The 26,908-nt window shown below is 51.9% G+C and overlaps 1 protein-coding gene across 1 annotated transcript in view; it reads right to left on the reverse strand.

Annotated features, from left to right (window-relative positions):
• PRPF31 (pre-mRNA processing factor 31) overlaps nucleotides 1–26,908 on the reverse strand; it is an 83,690-nt gene that overhangs the window by 55,620 nt on the left and 1,162 nt on the right. Inside the window, exons 3-7 of the mRNA XM_075329066.1 lie at nucleotides 4,653–4,713; nucleotides 4,233–4,316; nucleotides 2,177–2,274; nucleotides 354–460; nucleotides 94–263 (exon numbers count right to left, since the gene is read on the reverse strand). Of these exons, the coding sequence (XP_075185181.1) occupies nucleotides 94–263; nucleotides 354–460; nucleotides 2,177–2,274; nucleotides 4,233–4,316; nucleotides 4,653–4,713 (520 nt within the window). The remainder of the gene's footprint in view (nucleotides 1–93; nucleotides 264–353; nucleotides 461–2,176; nucleotides 2,275–4,232; nucleotides 4,317–4,652; nucleotides 4,714–26,908) is intronic.

Consider the following 26,908-nt stretch of genomic DNA (forward strand, 5'->3'; position numbering starts at 1 on the left):
TCAGTAGACCGTAGAGGGCTGAACATCTACTATGTGGTTTCATTAGTGTACTGCTCTCATCTTAGCACAGAGATAATAAGCGTCATACATTACCCATTATCTTGGCTGCAGTTGAGGCCCCAACAATAATGGAGAGATTGGGAGCAATGAAGGACATGCGAGACTCCACGTACTCGTAGATTCGGTGTTTGGACTGGTTCAGCTCCAGCGCCATGTCACAAGCCTCTTCAATGCGTTCCAATTCCTCACAAGTCAGCTGCTGTCTGTATATAAGCCACAAATACCACAATTAGGAAATACATGAGGACACAAAGCACGGGTATACAGAAAGAACGGCATGGGTTTGGGCTTACCCCTGTGTAGTGGAGGCCGTTACACTCACAACCATGATGGTGGCATTGGTCAGAATTTGCTGAAGATTCTCATTATTCTTACATTTATCCAGATTGTTTCCCAACTCCTGAAATAGAATAGTAAATCAGGTTTATGTTCAATGCAAAAATCAGCTGCACGGATAGATAGAGGGACGGATAGATAGAGGGACGGATAGATAGAGGGACGGATAGATAGAGGGACGGATAGATAGAGGGACGGATAGATAGAGGGACGGATAGATAGAGGGACAAATCGCTTTTATACAATGTCAGGGTCGAGAATTCATTTATTTATTCTGCAGACCTATCCTGAAGGGAGTAGAAGTGAGCTTTCATTGTCTATGGGACTGCAGAGTATCAACCTTGGCTGTCCCATGGACAATGAATTGTGTGCAGGCTACACATGCGCTCCTCTACTCTATGCAGGATGGGGCTGCAGAGCCCCGTTTTTTGGAGGGGGGGGGGGGGGTCATCGGGGGATTTACTGCAGGCATAGATTGATGAAGCAAAGATCATCTTTAGCCACCCACCATTATACATTCTTAGGCTATGTGCGCATGTTGCGTAATTGCATGCAGTTACGCTGCGATCTGCACCGCAGCGTAACTGCATGCGTCCTGCGTCCCCTGCACAGTCTATGGAGATTGTGCAGGAGACGTGTGCACGTGGCGTATTACAGCGCAGCGCTTCAGCTGCTGCCCGAAGCGCGCGTTCTAAGAAGTGACATGTCACTTCTTTCGTGCGCTCTGCATGAAGTCCCCGCTCTGTCTATGGGAGGGGCTACATGCAGAGCACATGAAATCGGCTTTTGTTTCTGCAACGATTTGAAGCGCACGTGTGCGGTTCAAATCGCTGCAGAAATTTCTGCAGGGCCAGTACGCAACGTGCGCACATAGCCTTAGTGTAATCTTAAAGGTTGTTCAGGTTTGGGATGATATAGGCCCTCTAAGCAATTGAAGGCTTTTGAATCCTGACAGTGTGCACAGTGTATGCAGTCAGGGTTTCGAGATCAGTAGTCCACATGACCAATAGTATGCAATTTGTATACTTTTGGTCACATTCTGACTAGGTGTGCGCAGCTTCATTCAGTGCAAGTGACTTTAACTGAGCATATCTAGTCACCACACGACTGCAGTTACGTAATCGCCATCTCCCTAGCTGGAGACTCCTGACAGCGTGCAGTCCACATGCTGTTAAGAGTGCCTGCAGACTGTCATCCCAAACCTGGACAACCCCATTAAAGAGAATCTGTCACCAGGTTTTTGGTCCCTTATCTGAGAGCAGCATAAGGTAGAGACAGAGACCCAGATTCCAGCAATGTGTCACTTACTGAGACATTTGCTGTCATTTTGATAAAATCAGTTTTCTCTGCTGCAGGTCTAGCAGTTATACAGAGCTCATGAATATGCTGGACTACCTGAAGCACGCCAAGTAGACCTGTAATGATAATCTGCTGCTGATTAAACTGTGATTTAAACTACACTCACAGCCCAGTAAGTGACATTGCTGGAATCAGGGTCTCTGTCACTAAATTACGCTGCTCTCAGATTAGGTAGCAAAAACCTGTTTCCCTTTAAGCATTTTTGGTATAGGATTGTATTGACGATTTACAAAAGGTAATGGGGATCTGTCATTCAGAGTAAAGCTATACTGCCATCTACTGCCAGTTTTTCATACTGCATGCCTGTATCACACACTTATTATTTTGATTGATAATCTTAAGATATGCACCAGACCAGTTTTATGTACTGTGAAGCACAGACACCTGCAACATTTACCCCTTTACATTACACAGCACAAACCTTCACTGTTCTTATGTAGTCCAAGGCATTTGGAACCAGCGACTCGAGCTCAGGAAACCGCTTTGAATACTTGTCTCTGATAAACTTGTGTATAATATCTACAGACATAAAAGAATACCTTACAATTCAGAAACGGAGCGTTTGCCAAGTTGTATATCTCTGCTGCATCTCAATATATTGAATACATTAATAGGCTGCCCACCTCCCAGAATCAGCGGCCATGTGTATATGAGGAATAACACTTGCTGGCCATTAAATTACTTTTTTTCCACAATGTTAGTTGTTTTCTCCCATTGCCAGAAGCTACAGCCTTACTATTGTTTCCCTCCAGTTTCTCCTCCTTACGTCTCTATAGGCCTATATAGCAGGAGTAATTTTATCCCTTGTTGCAGACAGATTTGCAGACAAATTTGAGCAGTTTGTGAGTAATAGTGCGTGCAGGAGACAGAAAGTGAAGGTTTAGTGGGGATAAGAAGTACAGTGGACCCTTGGATTACGAGCATAATTGGTTCCGGGATTGTGCTCTTAAACCAAGTTACGCTTATATCAAAGCAAATTTTCCCATAGAAATAATTGAAACGCAGACAATTCGTTCCACAACCCAAGAATATTTACTGTATTTATACAAACTTATTACAGTAACACAAAATAATGTATTCATATAAAATTTACAGTACAATAATACTGTACAGTAATAGCATATAAAATAAATTAAACTGCACATTAGCGTACAATAGAGTTGTTGGTGTGTGAGAGATACAGTATAAGCAATGTGCTGCACTGGTTATTAATAAGAAAGTACAGTACTGTATCCACAAATGCAAATTGATAAACATGCTGTATAGTATATACTATACAATATAACAAACAAAGATTTATCCAGCTTACCTGCTCCACGGAGACCATTAGGTTTTGGAAGTCGGCAAGGCTTGACGGCTAAGAGTCCAAGGAAATTCCAGCAAACCAGTCCAAAAAATGCTTAAGTATAAAAATACAAATTTTATTTGTGAATCATGTTAAAAAGTCTATATAGGGGGCTGGTGTTGACCCTATATGGATTTTTTAACATGATTCACAAACAAAATTTGTATTTTTATACTTAAAAGGGAACCTGTCACCAGTTTTTTGCCCTATAAGCTGCGGCCACCACCACCGGGCTCTTCTATACAGCATTCTAACATGCTTTATGTAAGAGCCCAGGCCAGGGGTATAACATAAACACTTTATAATACTCACCTAACGGTCACGCTGTGGGCCTTATGGGTGTCTCCGTTGTCCGGTGCTGGCGCCTCCTCTTTCGGCCATCTTCGTCCTCTTTCTGAAGCCTGTGTGCATGACGCGGCTACGTCATACACACTCGCCGGTCCTGCGCAGGCGCACTACAATACTTTGATCTGTGCTGCTCAGGACCTGAATGCTGGCGAGTGTGTATTACGTCGGACCCTTCAAGTACTGCGGCTAGAGAAGAAGGAGCACAAAGATGGCCAAAAGAGTCGGCGCCGCCACCGGACACACCCACCGCGCGACCGTTAGGTAAGTATTATAAAGTGTTATTTATGTTATACCCCCGGCCTGGGCTCTTATATACAGCATATTTCAATGCTGTATATAAGACCCCGGTGGTGGTGGCCACAGCTTATAGCCAAAAAAAAAGTGGTGACAGGTTCCCTTTAAGCATTTTTTGGACTGGTTTGCTGGAATTTCCTTGGACTCTTTTAGCCTTCAAGCCTTGTACTGCACAAAGGTATACGGTGTACAATATACAGCACATATGTACAGAAAGTTACCTCCAGATTGGGTCAGAGAACGGTGATAGAACAGAACCGGAAGTGTGCACGGTGAGTATTTGCTCTTAAACCAAGTTACAAATTTGTAAAATCTTTGCTTGTCTTGCAAAACGCTCTCAAACCAAGGTTCCACTGTATATTTCTATCATAAGATATTAGCAAGTTGTGTTTTTGCTTTAATCTTCACTTGTACTTTGTGGAAATAAATTGCTATTTACATGTGTGGCTTCATCTCTTAAATAAATATTCGTCCACCCTGACAAACTTACTTAATTCATTTTCTATTTCCACAGTCAAATTGTTTGCATCCACAATCACTTTATATTCGGGTGCGGCCTCCACAGGTCCCATAACTACAAGTCAGAAAAGAAATCACACTACTAAATAATGGATTGTAATATCACAATGTAATTCCCAGTTAAAAGCCCCAACCTATCACAAAGCCATGGCATATCATAGTAATATGCCACCACAGCAAAAGAGTAAACCTCTATATCATTCTATATCATCTTATATCCCCCTCTTACCACAACACACGTTAAAAATAAAGGGTTTATGTCAGCTTTTTCGGCAGGAGCGTGCAGCTCCCCTTCCTCCTGGCTTAAGTGACAGTTCTAACCACCAATATCACCACATTACAGGACAGAACTGTGCGCTCTCAAATACCGCAAGAAGCTGTTTCTTAATACCTTCAGATGCTTTTGGTTGTTTTTTTACATATTCATCGATCTTGACAAGAATGTCTGAAAACTAAGAAAGGAAAAAAATAAATAAATACAACTTTATTATTCATTTTGTAATACAGTATGAAAAATAAAAAGAAGGGAATTTTGTTTACTTACCGTAAATTCCTTTTCTTCTAGCTCCAATTGGGAGACCCAGACAATTGGGTGTATAGCTACTGCCTCCGGAGGCCACACAAAGTATTACACTTTAAAAGTGTAATCCCTCCCCTCTGCTATACACCCTCCCGTGCATCACGGGCTCCTCAGTTTTGGTGCAAAAGCAGGAAGGAGGAAACTTATAAATTGGTCTAAGGTAAATTCAATCCGAAGGATGTTCGGAGAACTGAAACCATGACCAAGAACAATTCAATCTGAACAACATGTGTACACAAAGAAATAACAGCCCGAAGGGAACAGGGGCGGGTGCTGGGTCTCCCAATTGGAGCTAGAAGAAAAGGAATTTACGGTAAGTAAACAAAATTCCCTTCTTCTTTGTCGCTCCATTGGGAGACCCAGACAATTGGGACGTCCAAAAGCAGTCCCTGGGTGGGTAAAAGAATACCTCGGTAAAAGAGCCGTAAAACGGCTCCTTCCTACAGGTGGGCAACCGCCGCCTGAAGGACTCGCCTACCTAAGCTGGCATCTGCCGAGCGTAGGTATGCACTAGATAGTGCTCCGTGAAAGCGTGCAGACTCAACCAGGTAGTCGCCTGACACACCTGCTGAGCCGTAGCCTGGTGCAGCAACGCCCAGGACGCACCCACGGCTCTGGGAGAATGGGCCTTCAGCCTTGAAGGAACCGGAAGCCCAGCAGAACGGTAGGCTTCAAGAATTGGTTCCTTGATCCACCGAGCCAAGTTGACTTGGGAGCTTGCGACCCTTTACGCTGGCCAGCGACAAGGACAAAGAGCGCATCCGAGCGGCGCAGGGGCGCCGTATGAGAAATGTAGAGTCTGAGTGCTCTCACCAGACCTAACAAGTGCAAATCCTTTTCACGTTGGTGAACCGGATGAGAACAAAAAGAAGGTAAGAAGATATCCTGATTGAGATGAACAGAGGATACCACCTTCGGGAGAAATTCCAGAACCGAACGCAGAACCAGCTTGTCCTGGTGAAACACCAGGAAGGGGGACTTTGCATGACAGCGCTGCTATGTCAGACACTCTGCGGAGTGACGTGACTGCCTCTAGGAAGACCACCTTCTGCGAAAGGCGTGAAAGAGAATATCCCTCATTGGCTCGAAGGATGGTTTCTGAAGAGCCGGTATCACCCTGTTCCGATCCCAGGGTTCTAGCCGACGCTTGTAAGGAGGGACTATGTGGCAAACCCCCTGCAGGAACGTGCGTACCTGAGGGAGTTTGGCTAGACGCTTTTGAAAAAAAAAAAAAAAAAAAAAAAAAAAAAAAACACAGAAAGCGCCGAAACTTGTCCCTTAAGGGAACTGAGAGACAACCCCTTTTCCATTCCGGATTGAAGGAAGGACAGAAAGTGGGCAAGGCGAATGGCCAGAGAGTAAAACTCTGATCAGAGCACCAGGATAAGAAGATCTTCCACGTCCTGTGGTAGATCTTGGCGGACGTTGGTTTCCTAGCCTGTCTCATAGTGGCAATGACCTCTTGAGATAACCCTGAAGACGCTAGGATCCAGGACTCAATGGCTACGCAGTCAGGTTGAGGGCCGCAGAATTCAGATGGAAAAAACGGCCCTTGAGACAGCAAGTCTGGCCGGTCTGGTAGTGTCCACGGTTGGCCTACCGTGAGATGCCACAGATCCGGGTACCACGACCTCCTCGGCCAGTCTGGAGCGACGAGGATGGCGCGGCGGCAGTCGGATCTGATCCTGCGTAACACTCTGGGCAGCAGTGCCAGAGGAGGAATACGTGAGGCAGTGGAAACTGCGACCAATCCTGAACTAATGCGTCTGCCGCCAGAGCTCTGTGATCTTGAGAACGTGCCATGAATGCCGGGACCTTGTTGTTGTGCCGGGACGCCAATAGGTCGACGTCCGGCTTCCCCCAGCGGCAACAAATCTCTTGAAACACGTCCGGTCGAAGAGACCATTCCCCTGCGTCCATGCCCTGGCGACTGAGAAAGTCTGCTTCCCAGTTTTCTACGCCCGGGATGTGAACTGCGGAGATGGTGGAGGCTGTGGCTTCCACCCACAGCAGAATCCGCCGGACTTGCTGGAAGGCTTGCCGACTGCTTGTGCCGCCTTGGTGGTTGATGTATGCCACCGCCGTGGCGTTGTCCGACTGAATTCGGATCTGCCTGCCTTCCAGCCATGGCTGGAACGCTTTTAGGGCTAGAACACTGCCCTTATCTCCAGAACATTGATCTGGAGGGAGGACTCTGCTGAGTCCATGTACCCTGAGCCCTGTGGCGGAGGAAGACTCCCTGACAGACTCGCGTCCGCCGTGACCACAGCCCAGGATGTGGGCAGGAAGGATTTTTCCTTCGACAAGAGTGGGAAGAAGCCACCACTGAAGGGAGGCCATGGCTGCCCGAGAAGGAGCAACGTTCTTGTCGAGGGACGTCGATTTGCTGTCCCATTTGCGGAGAAAGTCCCATTAAAGTGGGCGCAGATGAATCTGCGCAAACGGAGCTGCCTCTATTGCTGCCACCAACTTCTCTAGGAAGTGCATGAGGCGCCTCAAAGGGTGTGACTGGGCTCGAAGGAACGATTGCACCCCTGTCTGTAGTGAACGCTGTTTGTCCAGCGGAAGCTTCACTATCGCTGAGAGAGTATGAAACTCCATGCCGAGATATGTCAGTGATTGGGCCGGTGTCAATTTTGACTTTAGGAAAAATTGATGAACCACCCGAATCTCTGGAGAGTCTCTAGAGCAATGTTCAGGCTGTGTTGGCATGCCACCCGAGAGGGGGCCTTGACCAGCAGATTGCCTGAGAGAGTAGGACCGCTACCACCGTTGTCATGACCTTGGTGAAGGCCCGTAGGGCTGTCACCAGGCCGAAAGTTAGTGCCACGAACTGAAGGTGTTCGTTCCCTATGGCGAAGCGCAGGAAGCGCTGATATTCTGGTACAATCGGCACGTGGAGATAAGCATCCCTGATGTCGATTGATGCTAGGAAGCCTCCTTGGGCCATCAAAGGCGATGGCAAGCGGAGAGATTCCATCCGGAACCGACAGGTTCTCTGTCCGTTGAGCAGTGTGAAGTCCAGAACGGGGCGGAGTGATCCGTCCTATCTGGTACCACGAACAAGCTGGAGTAAAAAGCCGCGACTACGTTCTTGAAGGGGAACGAGGATCGCAACTCCTCCTGCCTTCGGAGTGTTCACCGCCTGGAAACGTGCATCGGCTCGCTCGGGGGACGGAGATGCTGTGAAGCAACGAGTCGGAGGACGAGAACTGAGCTCTATCCTGTGACCGTAAGGCAGAATGTCTCCTACATCGGTCTTGGACATGTGGGGACCACTCCCCTGACCTGGACCGCCATGCAGAAAAGGTTCTCTGTGCACGGCGGAGGATGAAAATACCACCGCCTGAGACGTCAAAGACGCTAATTGGAGCACAGGATGACCGCATTGATCTGAGACAGAGCAGCTGAGATAGCCTGGAGTGCCCACCCCTGCAAAGGCCGGGGCAACGGACGCGCCTATGGCTTCATAGATGGATCCCATTAGGAGTTCTATCTGTCTGTCCGTGGCATTCTTGAGCGTGGACCCGCCAGCCACTGCTACTACTGATCTAGCCGCCAGTCCAGAGACTGGAGGGCACCTTATGACACTGAGCCGAAACCTTAACAACGTCAGAGGGGAAGGGACAACGTGTGTTATAAGGCGTTCAGTAAAACGCTTGTCCGGGAAGGTGTGCTTCTGGACAATATCTGTGAAGCCTTGAGAGCCACGTCCGGACAGAGTCCTGGGTTGCGACCTCCGCCCCATCCTCTAGAGGGTCCTCAAGCTGAGACCCTTGAAGAAGTCGGGGAAGATTCCAAGCAAGGCTGCTTAGCCGGACTGGGACTGCGGTTCGTGCTGGAGTTTACCACGTAATAACTAGAGGCCACCCCAGGAACACGCTTCGTCGCAGACCGATAGAGGCCTGGGGCGATCCCGCAGTGCCCGGGGCCTGTGTAAGGGGCCGGTCTGGACTGCAAACTCCTAGTCTCTTAGCCGACCATTTGTCCATAGCCTGAGACATGGATAGTGAAAATGACCCAGAGAGTTTCTCAGCAAAGCTGTAACTCTGTCCCTGCCGCCTGGACAGGGAACGCCGGCGCGTCACCGGCTGAGCGAGTATGTTCACAGTGATCACTGAGGATACATATGTACAGCCGAACTGTGAAACTGCATACAAACATTATATAGCCATATATACAGTGTATCACATATACAGTTCATCACTCTAGGGGGCCCAGCATCGAGAAGAAGCCCCCTGGTGTACCGACCCTGAAGCAGTATGTGCTGCTTAAAACATGGCTGTCGGCGTCTACAGTGGAGGGGGGAGCCGTGGGCGTAACCCCAAAAGTGCGGGAATCTGGTGCCCTGAGTGAAACGTGAGGGAGGCGGAGGACAGCCAAGTGTGCTCCAGCCGTCACTGCTAGCCTCCGACTGACCGTCCCGCCCTTCCCCCTGACTGGCAGGTCCGGTATAACGATTGAACAGTGCCTATATTATATATATATATATATATATATAGGCACTGTTCAATCGTTATACCGCCCCCGGACCTGCTATATATATATATATATATATATATATATATATATATATATATATATATATATATATATATATATATATATATATATATATATATATATATATATATATATATATATATATATATATATATGTACACTTCGGCACTCAGTGGGGCCAGCACCTCAGGTGCTGCTTACCGACCGCTCACAGCGGTTGTGTGATCACCAGAATCCGTGCCCGGGCCTCCCTGATGTTGTCTCTCCTCTCCAGCGTCAGAAGTGCTGACAGGAATGGCTGCCGGCGTTCTGTGGGGAGGAGGGGGCCGTGGGCGTGCCCTAGAAAGTGCAGGAATCTAGTGCCCCACTGTGCTGAGTGAGGGGGGAGGAGGATACAGAGTATGCTCCAGCCCTCAGTGCTGCCGTCCTGTGCAGCGTCCCGCCCTTCCCCTGACTGGCAGGCCTGTGGGCGGGAATAAGCGAAACTAGGCCGCAAAAGCCGGGGACTAAAGTTATAAGCGCGGCCGGCAAATAAGCACGGCCGGCGCGGTAGTCCCCGGCGCACTAACACACCCAGCAGTGCTGCAGTGTGTATGGCACAAGCGCTCCATGCGCGGTCCCCACGGGGACACAGAGTACCTCACAGTAGCAGGGCCTTGTCCCCGACGATACTCGGCTCCTATCCGGCAGATTCCCCAGGGGCTGCGGAGGGAGCACGGTCCCAGTGCCTGTAGACCGATTAGGATCCCACTTCACCCAGAGCCCTAAAGGGATGGGGAAGGAAAACAGCATGTGGCTCCTGCCTATGTACCCGCAATGGGTACCTCAACCTTAACAACACCGCCGACCAGAGTGGGGTGAGAAGGGAGCATGCTGGGGGCCCTGTTATGGGCCCTCTTTTCTTCCATCCGACCTAGTCAGCAGCTGCTGCTGACTAAGACGTGGAGCTATGCGTGGATGTCAGCCTCCTTCGCACAAAGCATAAAAACTGAGGAGCATGTGATGCACGGGAGGGTGTATAGCAGAGGGGAGGGGTTTACACTTTTAAGTGTAATACTTTGTGTGGCCTCCGGAGGCAGTAGCTATACACCCAATTGTCTGGGTCTCCCAATGGAGCGACAAAGAAATATAAATTTATTATAATATATATATATATATATATATATATATTATATATATATATTACACACACACACACCCACCACCGCCGGTGCGTGCAATTGTGCACATGTGTTTTTCCAGACAGAGGGCGCATGAAATCGACCTGGTAAAGTGCTTAAAATAATGTCAAAAATGAGTGGCTGTCCACATATATTCAGTCTTTTAAAGGAATCTCTCTATCAGATTCATGCTGCCCAAACACTTAGCGTGTCCGAGAAAAACTTTGAAGACCCGCAGGAACCATAGCAGGAGACCAGACTAGTCCAGCTCTGCCCTGTCCAGATCTTCGCAGTGACAGTTTTTTTCAGTATGTGCTCATAAGGGAGAGACCCATCAACCCCCAAGAAAGGCCCTGGGAATAGATGGCCAGGGGCAGAAATGGCATGGTTATACAGAACTCATCCATCTGCCGGACTAGCTGGCAGCAGGCCAAGTAGTCCTCTAATGGTAATTACTGCTGGTTAAACAGTAATTTTATAAAAGCAACACTAAACAGCCTAGTAAGTGAAACACCACTAGAATCAGGGTCTCTTTCTTCATCATACTATTCTCATATTAGGGGTCAAAGTCCCTCTAACTAAGGGACAGTTTAATCCAGGGTCTCCCCTAAAACCAATGTCCTAACAAGTTATATTGCAAAAAGTTAGTCTTTGGCAGATAACATCTCGATTCATATCCAATAACCCAAACCATTTGCTATAATGTGGCAACTGCTAGGACTCCATCTTCCATTAACTAGATAATGCCTGTTAGGCTATGTGCGCACGTTGCGTACAAGCCCTGCAGAAATTTCTGCAGCGATCTGAAGAGCACATGTGCGCTTTAGATCGCTGCAGAAATGTCCGTAGTGAGCGCCGATTCCATGCGCTCTGCCTGCAGCTCCTGCCATAGACAGAGCAGTAGCTGCCGGCAAAGCGCAGGAAAGAAGTGACATGTCACTTCTTTTTGCGCAGCGCTTCGGCAGTAGCCGAAGCGCTGCGCTCTTAAACGCCACGTGCGCACGGCCCCTGCACAGTCTCCATAGACTGTGCAGGGGACGCAGGACGCATGCAGTTACGCTGCGCTACAAAGCGCAGCGTAACTGCATGTTTTTACGCGACGTGCGCACATAGCCTTAGAGGTCTGCGCTAACATAGCACAGAGCGACATCTCAGACTAGCACTTTCCTGTTACGTCCACTGGAGAGAGCAGAAATCTAAGTCAAGATGACATCAAGGCTACCACTGAGCTCATAATAATGTTTTTTGCTTCTAGTGCTATTGTAATGAATATGGTTAGCCACATCACATGTCCAGCACCATGGAAAAAAACAAACGGATTTTTGTGTACTCACCGTAAAATCGTTTTCTCTTAGCCATCATTGGGGGACACAGGACCATGGCTGTTATGCTGCCTATCCATAGGAGGACACTAAGTAGATGCAAAAGCATAGCTCCTCCTCTGCAGTATACACCCCCTGGCCGGGCCAGGCAGCCTCAGTTTTAGTACACAAGCAGTAGGAGAAAAAAACAAAACAAAAAAAAAAAAAACACAAAAACTTCTCAGAGGAACAAGAGAAAAAAAAAAAAAGAGAGTCACAACCAAATAAGGTACTGAGAGAACCAAGGCCCAACAGGGCAACAGGGTGGGTGCTGTGTTCCCCAATGATGGCTAAGAGAAAACGATTTTACGGTGAGTACACAAAAATCCGTTTTTCTCTGACGCCTCATTGGGGGACACAGGACCATGGGACGTCCTAAAAGCAGTCCATGGGTGGGAAAAATAAAAACAAGACAACGCAACCCAAGGACTAGGAACCAGTCCCAGACAGCCTGGAGTGCCTACTGAGAGAGGTGCTCTACTGCCGTTTGCAGAATTATCCTACCCAGATTTCCCTCAGTTGAAACCTGGGTATGGACGCTGTAATGCTTTGAAAAAGTATGTAGGGTAGACCAGGTCGCAGCCTTACACACCTGTTCCACTGAAGCCTGATGCCGAATGGCCCACGAAGCGCCAACTGCTCGCGTGGAATGAGGTCGCAGCCCACTAGGAATGGGCTTGAGTTGCAAGCGGTAGACTTCCTGGATCGCAGAGCGAATCCAGCGAGCCAGCGTCGCCTTTGAAGCTGCCTGTCCCTTCTTAGGCCCCTCAGGAATGATGAACAAAGAGTCTGTTTTCCTAAAGGGGGCTGTTCTGGATATGTAATATCTAAGAGCTCTGACGAGGTCTAACGAATGCAGAGACCTTTCCACCCTATGAACTGGGTGTGGACAAAAGGAAGGCAGAACAATGTCCTCGTTCAAATGAAACGGGGTAGGAACCTTGAAAGAAAATCCAGAACGGGGCGCAGAACCACCTTGTCCTGGTAAAAGATCAGAAAAGGCTCGCGGCAAAAGAGTGCTGCTAGCTCCGAAACCCGTCTGATGGACGTAATTGCCACTAAGAATGTTACCTTCCAGGACAGAAGAGCAAGGAAGGATTCCTTGAGGGGTTCAAAGGGAGACCTCTGGAGACCGTCCAGAACGAGATTGAGGTCCCATGGGTCCAGCAGCCGTTTGTACGGGGGAACTAGATGGGAAAACGCCCTGGAGGAAGGTCTTGACCTGCGGTTTTTGAGCCAGGCGGCATTGGTAGAAGATTGAGAGCGCTGAGACCTGCCCTTTAAGGGAGCTGAGAGCCGACCTGCAGAAAAAGCGAGAATTCTGGGGATGGCCAGAGGCAGAGGCTGGACGTTAGTTTCTCTGCACCATGAAAGGAAGATTTTCCACGTACGGTGGTAAATGCGGGATGAAGCAGGCTTTCGGGCGCTGATCATGGTGGAAATAACCGCGGGGGAGAATCCTGCTCTTGTTAATACCCAGGTCTCAATGGCCATGCCGTCAGCTTCAGGGCTCTGGAGTTCTGATGGGAAATGGACCCTTGGGTCAGCAAGTCTGGGATGTCTGGAAGGCGCCGCGGTACGTTTGCGAGCATTTGTACTAATTCGGCGTACCAGGCGTGCCTGGGCCAGTCCGGTGCTATCAGTATCACCGGGACTCCCTCTGCCTTGATCTTCCTGATTACCCGCGGCAGCAGGCGCCGTGGTGGAAATATGTAAAGCAGGCGGTAGTGGTGCCAGGAGCAGACTAAAGCATTCGCGCCGATGGACTACGGGTCGCGTGACCTGGCTTTGAACGCGGGTACCTTTGCGTTCAACCTTGAGGCCATTAGATCCACGTCTGGTGTACCCCAGCGAGTGCAGATGTGTAGGAACACTTCTGGGTGGAGAGACTACTCTCCGGCAGCCAGGCCTTGGCGACTTAGAAGTCTGCTGCCCAGTTCTCTACTCCCGGTATGTGTACCGCTGATATCACTGACCCTGTCGATTCGACCCAGCTGAGGATAATGTGGGCCTCGAGATAAGCTGCCTTGCTGCAGGTGACCCCCTGCCGATTGATGTAGGCTACAGCTGTCGCATAGTCCGATTGGACTCGAATCTGACGACCCGCTAGCAGGGGGCAGAACGCCCTGAGCGTGAGGCATATCGCGCAGATTTCCAGGATGTTTATGGGTAGGGAAGACTCCTGGGGCATCCAACGTCCTTGAGCAGTGTGGTGCCGGTACACTGCTCCCCAGCCTAGGAGGCTGGCGTCCGTGGTCAGGACCAGCCAGTTCACTGGGAGAAAAGATCTCCCCTTCGATAGGGATGAGGACCGAAGCCACCAGCGGAGTGCGTACCTGACTGAAGGCGTCAGGTGAAGATGTTTGTCAAGGGAGAAGGGGCTCTTGTCCCAGGCAGCTAGAAAGGCTAGCTGCAGTGGGCGGAGGTGCAGTTGAGCAAAGGGTACTGCTTCCATAGCCGCCACCATCCTGCCGAGCACCTTCATACTGAATCGAATGGAGCGAGACGGAGGACGTAGAAGGCAGCGTACCGCTCGTTGAAGAGCGATCGCCTTGTCCAGGGGGAGATAGATCAAGCCCTGACGGGTGTCCAGGGACATGCCCAGGAAGGTGATGGATCGTGATGGGACCGGGGATGATTTGTCTAGATTCAGTAGCCACCCTAAGCGGGATAGGGTGTCCACAGTGATCTGTACGCTGGTTGAGCAGTCGCAGAAGAAGGGGGCCTTGAGGAGGAGGTCGTCCAAGTAAGGGAGAACGACCACTCCCCTGGCGTGAAGGACGCTCATGGCGGCCGCCATGACTTTGGTGAAGACCCTTTGTGCAGTTGCAAGGCCGAAGGGTAGAGCTGCGAATTGAAAGTGGGAGTCCTGAACTGCGAAGCGGAGGAACTTTTGGTGATCTGGGGCGATGGGTATGTGCAGGTATGCGTCCTTGATGTCTATGGAGGCGAGGAATTCCCCTTCGACCATGGATGCAATAATGGACCTTAGGGACTCCATTCTGAATCTCCGTACGTGCACGTTTGTTCAGGTGTTTAAGGTCCAGGATGGGTCGAACTGACCCATCCTTTTTGGGGACCACAAAGAGGTTGGAATAAAAACCCCTGAACTTCTCGTCGTCCGGGACAGGTATTATCACTCCTGCTGTTTGGAGTGAGTGGATTGCTGAGAAAAAAGCTTTGCGTCGTTTGAGTCTTTGGGGGGTTTGAGAGAAAGAACCGACTCAGGGGTCGGGTCCTGGTAACCGGAAGACACAAGGTTTCGCACCCATTTGTCGTCTGAGGCGGCAGTCCAGATGTGTTGAAAGAGCCGAAGACGACCTCCTACAATGACTGTCTTCCGGGGCGCCGAAGGAGTCATGAGGGGGGAAAACGTCGTGGCCGAGTCTCCCTAGTCCTGGACTGTTTCGGTCTAGGCTGCCATGACGAAGTGGGTTTCGGGGAGAGCTGAGAAGGTCGGTCCCTGCGTAGTCCGCGGCTGGTGGCAGGGACAGCACGGGATGTCGACCAACCAATGAGTTCCGAAAGAGCGGAACGAGGACTGTGGACGTCTGGTGAAGGACGTCCTGGACTTCAGCTGGGGGAGGGAGGTACTCTTTCCTACCGTGGCGTCAGAAATGAGCTTGTCCAGACGTTCGCCAAACAAAATCGGTCTAGAAAAAAAGGGAAGGCCCGTGAGAGACTTCTTGGAGGCAGAGTCCGCTCGCCATTGTCGGAGCCAGAGAGCTCTACGGATGGCTATGGTATTTGAGGCGGCAAACGCGACCCACAGAGGCAAAGGAGGGCGAGAGGAAGGAACCCTCAGCCTCAAAAGCAGAGCGGGCGAGGTGGTCCACCTGTCTGTCTGTCGGGTCCTTGATGAAGGAACCATCGGGTAAAAACAGGAGCGTCTTTGTGGCAAGGCGGGAGACCGGGGGGTGGGGGTGGGGGGTCAACCGAGGGCGGATCGGCCCAGCCCTTAGGGGCGACTGAGGCAAAAGGGTACCGGACGAGTTTTCGGTTACTGAAGCGCCTGTCAGGCTTCTCCCTTTGCTTTGTGAGGATATCCTGAAACTCTGGGTTATCAGCGAAAACCTTTTGGGGTTTCCTTGCCCTCTTAAAGGAGACCGCATGGTCAGTGGTAGTGGATGGGGGATCCTCCACATGCAGAGGATGGTTGACTGCTTCTATAAGGGAGTCTATTGCAGTTTGATCATCTGGGGAGGATGAAACCAAGGAATCCTCTTGGTACAAACAGCATTCTCCCTCCTCCAGCTCTTCAGAAGCCGTGGAGCGTGTGGGAGAGCCTGCCCTGTGTGCTCCCGAGGGAGAGCCCTGGGGGCCATGAGAGCGTGCTGGAGACACCCGGCCGTGTGCTCTTTTCCTGATCCCTGCAACTGGTGAAGCATGTGCCCGGATTACCTCAGAAGGATCCTCCATGGGGGTATCCTCAGGCTGCGTTCCGATCAGGGGCCCAGAAGGGTGTGGAGGACGACATTGCATAGCCAGCACCAGGTTCTGTGACAGTTTTTCCATGGATTGGGACAGAAGCTGTGCCCATTCCGGTGGGCTGGGAGCCCTAGGCTCCGGGCTGACTGTTGCGGCGGTGGTGGCGGCGGCGGGGGGGGGTCTTGGTCTTGGGGGGCTATAGGGGCACAGGACTCAGAGAGAAGAGGTGTGTTTACGTGGTAGCTCAGCGTGGCAGGCAGAATAATATCTTAGTGCCCTTAGAATTCTGCATGTTCCTAATAGGAGTATGCCAGGAGGGGGAGCAATGCTCAGCAGGGCTACAAGTGAAGCAGGTACCTCACCAGAATCAGCCGATGGCCCTGCGTCCTCAGGAAGGAGTACGCTCTGTAGAGAACTTCGCACGCTTTCCTGGAGGGGGGCGGGGCTTATCGTGCCCCGCTGGGGGCGGGGCTTAGCGCTAAAAGAGCGCCAAGAAGAAGTCAATGTGCCCCCCTGCTGTCGGTAGCAAAAAACAGCGGGAAGGGAGCTTCTGTGACAGTTTTTCTCCCCCTCCAGTCACCACACAGCTTGTCACTGGTGGATTATCTCTGCCGGCTTTCCTGCAATCAGAGCACGCAGCTAGAGCAAATAAGCAGAGCAAATAAACAGAGTGAGTTCCTGAGCTCTGGGTCCTCCCCCCGCCACCCGTAAATTATCTGTGCAGGATTTTCTGCAAACAGCGAGGGACTTCCCCCTCCTCCAGCCAGCACGCAGCAACTCTGTGTTCAGGATCCCTGGGGCTCTCCTCCTTGCAATCAGCAAGGGACTTTCTCATAAATACTGTAAATTCAGTAGTCCTGGGAGCCTTCCCTGCACCGTCTTTTCTCCCTTTGTCTGGGAAACCAGTCAGGGGGATCTCACCTTAATACCTTCAACAAAGCTCAAAACCCCATAAAATACAATATTTTATTAATAAACCAAAAAGTGCAAATTAAAAACCAAGTGATTTGACACACATGTTATGGTCCAGAAAAAGGGGGGGGGGGTGTTTGGGCAATATCCCTATTCTGCCCCCTAAATACTGTAAATTCAGTAGTCTTGGGAGCCTTCCCTGCACAGTCTTTTCTCCCTTTGTCTGGGAAACCAGTCAGGGGGGAATCTCACCTTAACACTGCCTCAGTCCAGGCAGTGGAAATAGAGTCAGCTTGCTCTGTCCGGCCACACAGGTGCCATGTTCAACTCAGAGCCTGCAAAGAGGGGCTGAGGAATTGTGCCTCTGCCCTGGGCTCTGGAAAAATCGGTGTCTGTGGGACCCGTTGTCCAGTAAAAGGCAGCCCAGGATCCAGTGTCGCAGGAGGGGGTACGTGGAGGCAACACTCCGTGTTCCCGCCCATTGATGGTGTCACGAACCACCGGGAGGGGTCACTCAGAAATCCCCCGCGCTGGCTACCAGTACGTCACAATCGGGGGGTAACAAGTGGGGGTCACCCCTCCTTTATACCTCCCGACCGACCGACAGAGCACGTGACGCGCTCTCTAGCGCCCCTCTTATAGTCAGGCCAATTATGGAATTGCCCGACAATAAGCAAGGAGGCCGCTATACTACTTATGCCGATTATTGAAGGGTCCCCGGTGAGAGTAAGGTATATATTCCCCCGACCTCCGCGGGCGGAATATATAAAATCTCCCCGAATCTCACTGGCCTCCCCACAATAATCCTTGGCACCATTCGCTGCCACCAACCGATTTACGGTAACTATTAGCCGAACACACAGACGTGGGATTCAAGATCGAGATAACAGAACAGCCCAAGATTAATTATATAATTTAATCAGCCTAAAGCACACTAGAAACTACAATATATACAATAGGGAATCTACAGAATATACAGTTATGTCAGAGTACAGTTACAATCAAAGCATGGGTTACAAACAGGCATACACAGTTCCAGCAGTTACCTTGTTGCGTCTGGCCACAGGGGGGCGCTGTAGACCAGGTTTCTAGGAACTCCCACAGATGTTTCCTGCACGTGACCCCCAGCGAAAGAACCTTGGAAAATGGCCGAAGTAGGGTTATCAACCTGGGCAAATCCAGGTCCCCTCCTACCTTAGTGACCTCAGAGGGAGCACTGCTCCACCCCTGGCTTGAGTTATGGACAATCCACAACATGGAATATGGGCCATAACTTTGCCTGGGAGCGTCGTAGGCGGACGCCAATGCTCTCATTGTGACAGTTATGAATTTAGCTACAGAACGAGGGGACTTATGACCTGTCTGCCAGTTCCCCATTGGCTGATATCACGCCTGGGGCATTTCCCAATGTCCTGCTCCCATAAAAAGGGTGTGCCGGCATCGTCCGCATGCGGAGACACCATTTTTATGGTTGCCATATTTATCGGAAATATGGCTTGCGAGATATGAACCATTTTTTACTGGAGTCGTTCTGTCTGGCTATTTCCATAGCCTTGCTAACTAGCTAGCAGCCCCCACTACAGGGTCACGGCAGGGAGTCATCCTGTGTCCATTGTCCCTAAGCCACCTAATTTCCATATCACAGGACATGGCCATGGGATTTGTTGCTAAACCAGTTGTGTGAAGGAAAGGGGGGGGGGTGACACCAGGAGAGGGCTTCCTGACATCCTTGAATATCATGATTTATCGTCATATCTCCGGATTTACCTCACACCTCCCCCCTTTTGAGGGCGCTAGGGGGCAGCACACTCCGGTGTTCCCCCGTGCGCCCGTCCGCGACCTCTCCTTGTCGGGACAGCCCGTCTGCGTTACCGTGGTCACGGCCCCTTTTGTGTCGAATGGTGAAGTTGTATTGCTGGAGCGCAAGGCTCCATCGCAACAATCGCCCATTCGTCCCAGAGACGGTGTGCAACCAGCTGAGGGGATTGTGGTCCGTCTCCACGATGAAGTGGCGCCCGTATAGATAGGGTTGCAGACGCTGCAGGGCCCACACTATGGCCAGGCACTCCTTCTCCATCGTGGAATAGGCCACTTCCCTTGGTAACAGCTTCCTGCTCAGGTACAAGACTGGGTGCTCTTGGCTCGCAGAGTCCACCTGGCTGAGCACCGCACCGAGGCCGAAGTCACTGGCGTCGGTCTGTACTACAAACGGCCGCGTGAAGTCGGCTGCCTGTAGCACGGGCGGGCTGGACAGGGCGTCCTTTAGGGCCCGGAAGGCTGTCTCGCAGTCCATTGTCCAATCGACTGCAGAGGGCAGCTTCTTCTTGGTGAGGTCCGTCAAGGGCTTTGCCAGGCTACTATAGCATGGAACAAACCTCCTATAGTACCCAGCGGTCCCCAAGAAGGACATCACCTGCTTCTTGGTCCTGGGGGTGGGCCAGGATGCGATGGCCTCCACTTTCTCAGGCTCGGGCTTCAGTGTTCCCCCGCCTACCCGGTGACCGAGGTACTGGACCTCGCTCATGGCCAGCTGACACTTTCCCGGCTTGATGGTCAAACCTGCCCGGTGGATCCGCCTGAGCACCTGTGCTAGATGCTCTAGGTGGTCCTCCCAGGTGGGACTGAAGACGGCAATGTCATCCAGGTACGCGGCCGCGTACCCTTCAAGTCCCTTGAGCAGGGTGTTGACCATCCGCTGGAAAGTGGCAGGGGCATTCCTCATCCCGAATGGCATCACCGTGGACTCGTACAGTCCAAATGGGGTAATAAAGGCAGAGCGTTCCCTGGCCTTGCGAGTCAGGGGGATCTGCCAATATCCCCGGCTCAGATCCATGATGGTCAGGTACTGAGCCCCGGCCAACTGATCGAGCAGGTCATCGATGCGTGGCATTGGGTACGCATCGGCGACCGTGACCGCATTGAGCCCCCTGTAGTCCACGCAGAACCGAGTGGTTCGGTCCTTCTTAGGGACGAGGACTACAGGCGAGGCCCAAGCGCTGTTGGATGCCTGGATCACCCCCAGCTTCAGCATCTCGTCAATCTCCTGGCGCATGTGTTGCTGCACCTCCAGGGAGACCCGATATGCTGAACGCCGGATCGGGGGATGATCCCCAGTGTCCACGTGATGGACAGCCAAGTCAGTCCTTCCGGGCTGGTTGGTAAACAACCCCCGGAAGGGGAGGAGGGTGGCCCACAGCTGGGACCGTTGGTCTTCCAAGAGCTGGTGGCCAACCTCCACATCCTCAATGGATCCGCCTGCCCTAACCTGGGCTAGCATATCCAAGAGTGTTTCCGCTTCTCCCTCCTCGGGCAGGTTGCACACGGGGAGCGCACATGCCTCCCGCTCATGATGTGCCTTCATCATGTTCACATGGAAGGGCTTCCGCCTTCCACGGGCAGGGTCCAGGGTGACCAGGTACGTTACAGGGTTGAGCTGCTGGTACACGAGGTATGGGCCTTCCCAGGCTGCCTGAAGCTTGTCCTGTGGTACGGGGACCAGTACCCACACCTCTTGACCCACTTGGTAGGTCCTCTCACAAGCGTTCTGGTCGTACCAACGCTTCTGATCGGCCTGGGCTTGAGCCATATTGTCGTGTACCAGTTGCGTCAAGGCCTGCATTTTGTCCCGGAAGCGCATGACATACTCGATAACCGACACTCCAGGGGTGGCCAAATCCCCTTCCCAAGCCTCTTTCACCAGAGCCAGGGGGCCCCGCACACGTCGCCCGTACAGGAGCTCAAACGGTGAGAATCCTGTTGAGGCCTGTGGAACCTCCCGGTAAGCAAATAACAGGTGTGGGAGATACCGCTCCCAGTCACGCCCATGGGAGTCGACCAACATCTTAAGCATCTGCTTTAAGGTGCCATTGAACCGCTCGCACAGGCCATTAGTCTGTGGATGGTACGGGCTGGCCACCAGATGTCGCACCTGGACTTGCTTACAGAGGGCCTCCATCAGCTGGGACATGAATTGGGTCCCCCGGTCAGTGAGCATTTCCTGGGGAAAACCCACTCGGGAGAAAATCTCCAGCAATGCGGTGGCCACCTTGTCAGCCCGAATGGACGACAAGGCCACTGCTTCTGGGTACCGGGTGGCATAGTCCACTACCGTCAGTATGAAGCGTTTCCCGGAGCTGCTGGGGATGGCCAGCGGGCCGACCAGATCCACAGCCACCCTCCTGAAAGGCTCATCGATGATTGGCAGAGATACTAGTGGGGCTTTGGGGTGTGGCCCCGCCTTCCCCACTCTCTGACAGGTTTCACACGAACGGCAGTAGGCAGCCACATCGGCCCCCATTTTTGGCCAGTAGAAATGCTGGTTTAACCTGGCCTTGGTCTTAGCGATCCCTAGGTGTCCGGCCATCGGAATCTCATGTGCGATCCGCAACAACTCCGTCCGGAACGGATAGGGTACCACCAACTGTCGGTCCCTGGGCCACGCCTCCGGTGAACCCTGCTGGACCGTGGCCCGGTACAGCCGTCCTTGGTCCCAGACCACTCGCTCCGGGTCCGAGTCCGAGGGAGGCTGTGCCGCCTGCTCCTTAAGAGCTTTCAGGCTGTCGTCAGCTTCTAACGCTGCCTGAAACCCCTGACTAGATGTGGCCAGAATCGACGAGACTGTCACATCTTCAGTCAGTACTCCGGGACCTGTGTCCTGGCCTCCACCTGACTCGGCTGCCACTTGGTCAGAAGGGGAAGAGCTATCGGACCTCCGGGAGGCCCCTTGGCTTCCAGCACTCCCACTGCGGGTGACAGCGGCCACAGCCGCTGCGACCGTGGGTCGTGCCTGCTCCTCCTCCGTTCCTGACCAAGTCGCCGGTTCAGGCAGACCTACCTGGCTTCCTGACACCCCGGTTGTGGGGGAACCATGCACCGAGATCTTACCTGGGAGCACTTCCGCTCCTGGACCGGCCCCAATCTCACCTGCCTGTTCCCCTCCTGCAGCAACAGAACCCCGCTGTGAAATCTCTGGGGACCCCACATTTGCTGTGGTAGCCCCCACCCCACACACTGGTCCTCCCCCTGCAGCACCCTGCTCTCTGCTTATCCCTGCAGAGGGCAACAGATCCCAGCTCACAGGCTGATTACTTGTAGAGGCATTGTCACACCTTTCTCTGACCCCCTCCCCTGTCACAGCTGCAGCTGAGTGTGTGTCTATGGTGTCTATGCAAGCAGAAATATCAGAGTTCACTCCCTCCTCCCTTACATCATTCATAGATAACACATTAACATTGTCCGGAGGCATGTCAGTACTGGCTGAAGGTTCAGCCCTTGGTTGGGGCCCAAACTGGGAGGTTATCTGCCCCAAATCTGTCCCAAGTAGCACGTTTGCAGGGATCCGATCAGTTACCCCCACCTCCCTCACCCCTCGCCCTGCGCCCCAGTCCACATAAATGTCAGCAACAGGCAGCGCCGGGTCAATGCCTCCAATCCCGGAGACAGCGAGGGTTTTTCCAGGGATCAAGTCTTGGGGGGACACCATCTCAGGCCGCACCAGAGTCACCTCCGAGGCGCTGTCTCGCAGTCCTATGGTCACAGACCGGCCGACGGTGACAGGTTGGAAGCTGTCCAGGGACCTACCACCACCCCCACCCACACAATACACCTTGGGCGGCCCTTGGGACGGGGACGGAGCCGGGGCCTTGGGACGCTGAGGGCACATGGCCTTGAAGTGTCCAGGTAGGTTGCACTGGTGGCACCGTCTTGGTTCCGCCACGGGCCTGGAGAGGGGAGTTGAGGGGGACACCCCCTGCAGTCTAGGGGCAGGTGGGGCAGTCGCAGAATTCATCTTACCCCCTCTCCAGGTGCTGCTGGTGGCTGCTCTCCTGGCTTCAGGAGCCCGATTGTTGGTGTAGTCATCGGCCAGGGCAGCTGTAGCCGTGGACCCCTTTGGCTTCTGGTCTCGGATGAACTGGCGGAGATCCTCAGGGCAGTTCCACAAGAGTTGCTCCGTGATGAACAAGTCCAGGATCTCCGGTCCGGTGGAAAGCTGCAGGCCTTGGGTCCAGTGGTCGGCAGCTCGGGCAAGTGCCCGCCTGTGGTCAGCCCAGGAGTCCTTTGGTCCCTTCTGTAGGGTCCGGAACTTCTTGCGGTAGGACTCCGGAGTGAGGTTGTACTGTTGGATCAGGGCCCGCTTGATGGTGTCGTAGCCCTGATCTGCCTCAGCAGGCAAGTCCCCAAGGATATCCAGGGCCTTACCCCTTAAACGGGGGGTCAGGTATTTGGCCCACTGGTCCTTGTCCAGATGGTGCTGCAGGCAAGTCCGTTCAAAAGCAGTCAAGAAAGAGTCCAAGTCTCCATCCTTCTCCAGCACTGGGAAGTCCTCAACACGGACCTTTGGAAGTTTGGTGTCTCGAAGGTCACGTGTGGCTGATGAGGGCCGGAGCTGAGCTAGCTGCAGCTGGTAGTCACGGTCTGCCTGTCGCTCTCGCTCTCGCTCTTCACGCGCTGCCTGCCGCTCTCGCTCCGCAGCCTCACGCTCTGCGTGCCGCTCCGCAGCCTCAGCGTCACGCGCTGCCTGCCGCTCTGCCCTGCGCTCTGCCAGGAGTTCCTTGTAGCCCTTCTGGTCTCCAGCCTGGAGAAGGGCCATAGCCATTTGAAGAAGGCTATCCGAGCCTCCCAGGCTCGGTGGAATGGCACGTGGTGATCTGCGGCACGCTGCAGAGCTAGGCGATTCACTGTCCCTTTCAGAGCGGAGGGCTGGCATCTGGCTCGTTGAGGAACCTTGGGTGAGCTGCTCCTCATCTTGTCCATAATTGCCAGGTTGTGCAATGTCCTCGGCAGAACGGTTTTCTGGCGTCGAGCTCCTGGAGGACTCGTGGGCAACCTCCTCATTGCTGTCCACAGCACCGTCCTCCCTCTCTTCGGCTCCTGCCTTAGCATTGGCCAGTTGCATAGCTCTGCTCCTGGTGCCATCAGCCATTCTTGCAGACTTTTGGTCACTGACACAGAACTGACACCTGATGCCTCCACACACCTTACAGTATCTGCACTCTGACACTCTAGTGTTGAGCTAGTCTGAAGACCCCAGCAGCCACAGCTGCTGCAGGCAGTCTTTAGTGTCTGGGAGTATGGGTCTCACACTCACACACACTATTATCTCGATCCCACCGCTTGCCACCAATATGTCACAAACCACCGGGAGGGGTCACTCAGAAATCCCCCGCGCTGGCTACCAGTACGTCACAATCGGGGGGTAACAAGTGGGGGTCACCCCTCCTTTATACCTCCCGACCGACCGAGCACGTGACGCGCTCTCTAGCGCCCCTCTTATAGTCAGGCCAATTATGGAATTGCCCGACAATAAGCAAGGAGGCCGCTATACTACTTATGCCGATTATTGAAGGGTCCCCGGTGAGAGTAAGGTATATATTCCCCCGACCTCCGCGGGCGGAATATATAAAATCTCCCCGAATCTCACTGGCCTCCCCACAATAATCCTTGGCACCATTCGCTGCCACCAACCGATTTACGGTAACTATTAGCCGAACACACAGACGTGGGATTCAAGATCGAGATAACAGAACAGCCCAAGATTAATTATATAATTTAATCAGCCTAAAGCACACTAGAAACTACAATATATACAATAGGGAATCTACAGAATATACAGTTATGTCAGAGTACAGTTACAATCAAAGCATGGGTTACAAACAGGCATACACAGTTCCAGCAGTTACCTTGTTGCGTCTGGCCACAGGGGGGCGCTGTAGACCAGGTTTCTAGGAACTCCCACAGATGTTTCCTGCACGTGACCCCCAGCGAAAGAACCTTGGAAAATGGCCGAAGTAGGGTTATCAACCTGGGCAAATCCAGGTCCCCTCCTACCTTAGTGACCTCAGAGGGAGCACTGCTCCACCCCTGGCTTGAGTTATGGACAATCCACAACATGGAATATGGGCCATAACTTTGCCTGGGAGCGTCGTAGGCGGACGCCAATGCTCTCATTGTGACAGTTATGAATTTAGCTACAGAACGAGGGGACTCATGACCTGTCTGCCAGTTCCCCATTGGCTGATATCACGCCTGGGGCATTTCCCAATGTCCTGCTCCCATAAAAAGGGTGTGCCGGCATCGTCCGCATGCGGAGACACCATTTTTATGGTTGCCATATTTATCGGAAATATGGCTTGCGAGATATGAACCATTTTTTACTGGAGTCGTTCTGTCTGGCTATTTCCATAGCCTTGCTAACTAGCTAGCAGCCCCCACTACAGGGTCACGGCAGGGAGTCATCCTGTGTCCATTGTCCCTAAGCCACCTAATTTCCATATCACAGGACATGGCCATGGGATTTGTTGCTAAACCAGTTGTGTGAAGGAAAGGGGGGGGGGTGACACCAGGAGAGGGCTTCCTGACATCCTTGAATATCATGATTTATCGTCATATCTCCGGATTTACCTCACAGATGGTATTGGAAGATCGGTCCCAAAAGGAAACCGTCGCCCTCAAAAAAATAACAAAACCTTGAAAGATGTGTCTCCTACAGACACCAAGCTAAAACGGAGGTTGCCTGGCCCGACCAGGGGGTGTATACTGCAGAGGAGGAGCTATGCTTTTGCATCTACTTAGTGTCCTCCTATGGATAAGGCAGCATAACACCCATGGTCCTGTGTCCCACAATGAGGCGTCAGAAATATTGCTTTAAAAAATAAAATAATATACTTAGACAGTTCTCATCAATTTGAGAAAAGACTTAAAGGGAACCAATCACCAAGTTTTTGTCTATAACCTAAAGCCAGTGCTATACTGGCACTATCAGGCTGATTCTATAAATACCTATAGTGGTCAGCTCGGATGTTTAGGTTTTGAAATCCAAGAAAGTAAAGTTTATAAAATTGTCAGCTTCTTGTGTGACAGCAGCTGAGGATCAGATAATATCTGGGGGTGTATGCATACTCATCCCCTCCCTCTGTTAGAATTAGGAGTATGCATACACCCCCAGATATTATCTGATCCTCAGCTGCTGTCACACAAGAAGCTGCTGATTTTATAAACTTTACTTTCTTGGATTTCAAAACCTAAACATCCAAGTTGACCACTACAGGTATGTAGAGAATCACCATGATACTTCCAGTATAGCACTGGCTATAGGTTATCTATGAAAATCCTGGTGATTGGTTCACTTTAAAAGGGGTTGTCCACTACTTTTACATTGATGGCTTATCCTTAGGGGTACTTTGCACGCTGCGACATCGCAGGCCGATGCTGCGATGCCGAGCGCGATAGTACCCGCCCCCGTCGCAGCAGCGATTTCCTTGTGATAGCTGCCGTAGCGAACATTATCGCTACGGCAGCTTCACATGCACTCACCTGTCCTGCGACCGTCGCTCTGGCCGGCGACCCGCCTCCTTGTTAAGGGGGTGGGTCGTGCGGCGTCATAGCGACGTCACACGCCAGGCGGCCAATCGGAGCGGAGGGGCGGAGATGAGTGGGATGTAAGTAAACATCCCGCCCATCTCTTTTCTTCCGCATATCCTACGGAAGCCGCAGTGACGCCGGTAGGAGATGTTCCTCGCTCCTGCGGCTTCACACACAGCGATGTGTGCTGCCGCAGGAGCGAGGAACAACATCGGACTGTCGCGTCAGCGTAATCATGGATTACGCCGACGCTGCACCGATGATACGATTACGACGCTTTTGCGCTCGTTAATCGTATCATCGAGCCTTTACACACTACGATGTCGCATGCGATGCCGGAAGT

Source organism: Anomaloglossus baeobatrachus, chromosome 11 (assembly GCF_048569485.1).
Source record: "Anomaloglossus baeobatrachus isolate aAnoBae1 chromosome 11, aAnoBae1.hap1, whole genome shotgun sequence".
Lineage (NCBI taxonomy): Eukaryota > Metazoa > Chordata > Amphibia > Anura > Aromobatidae > Anomaloglossus > Anomaloglossus baeobatrachus.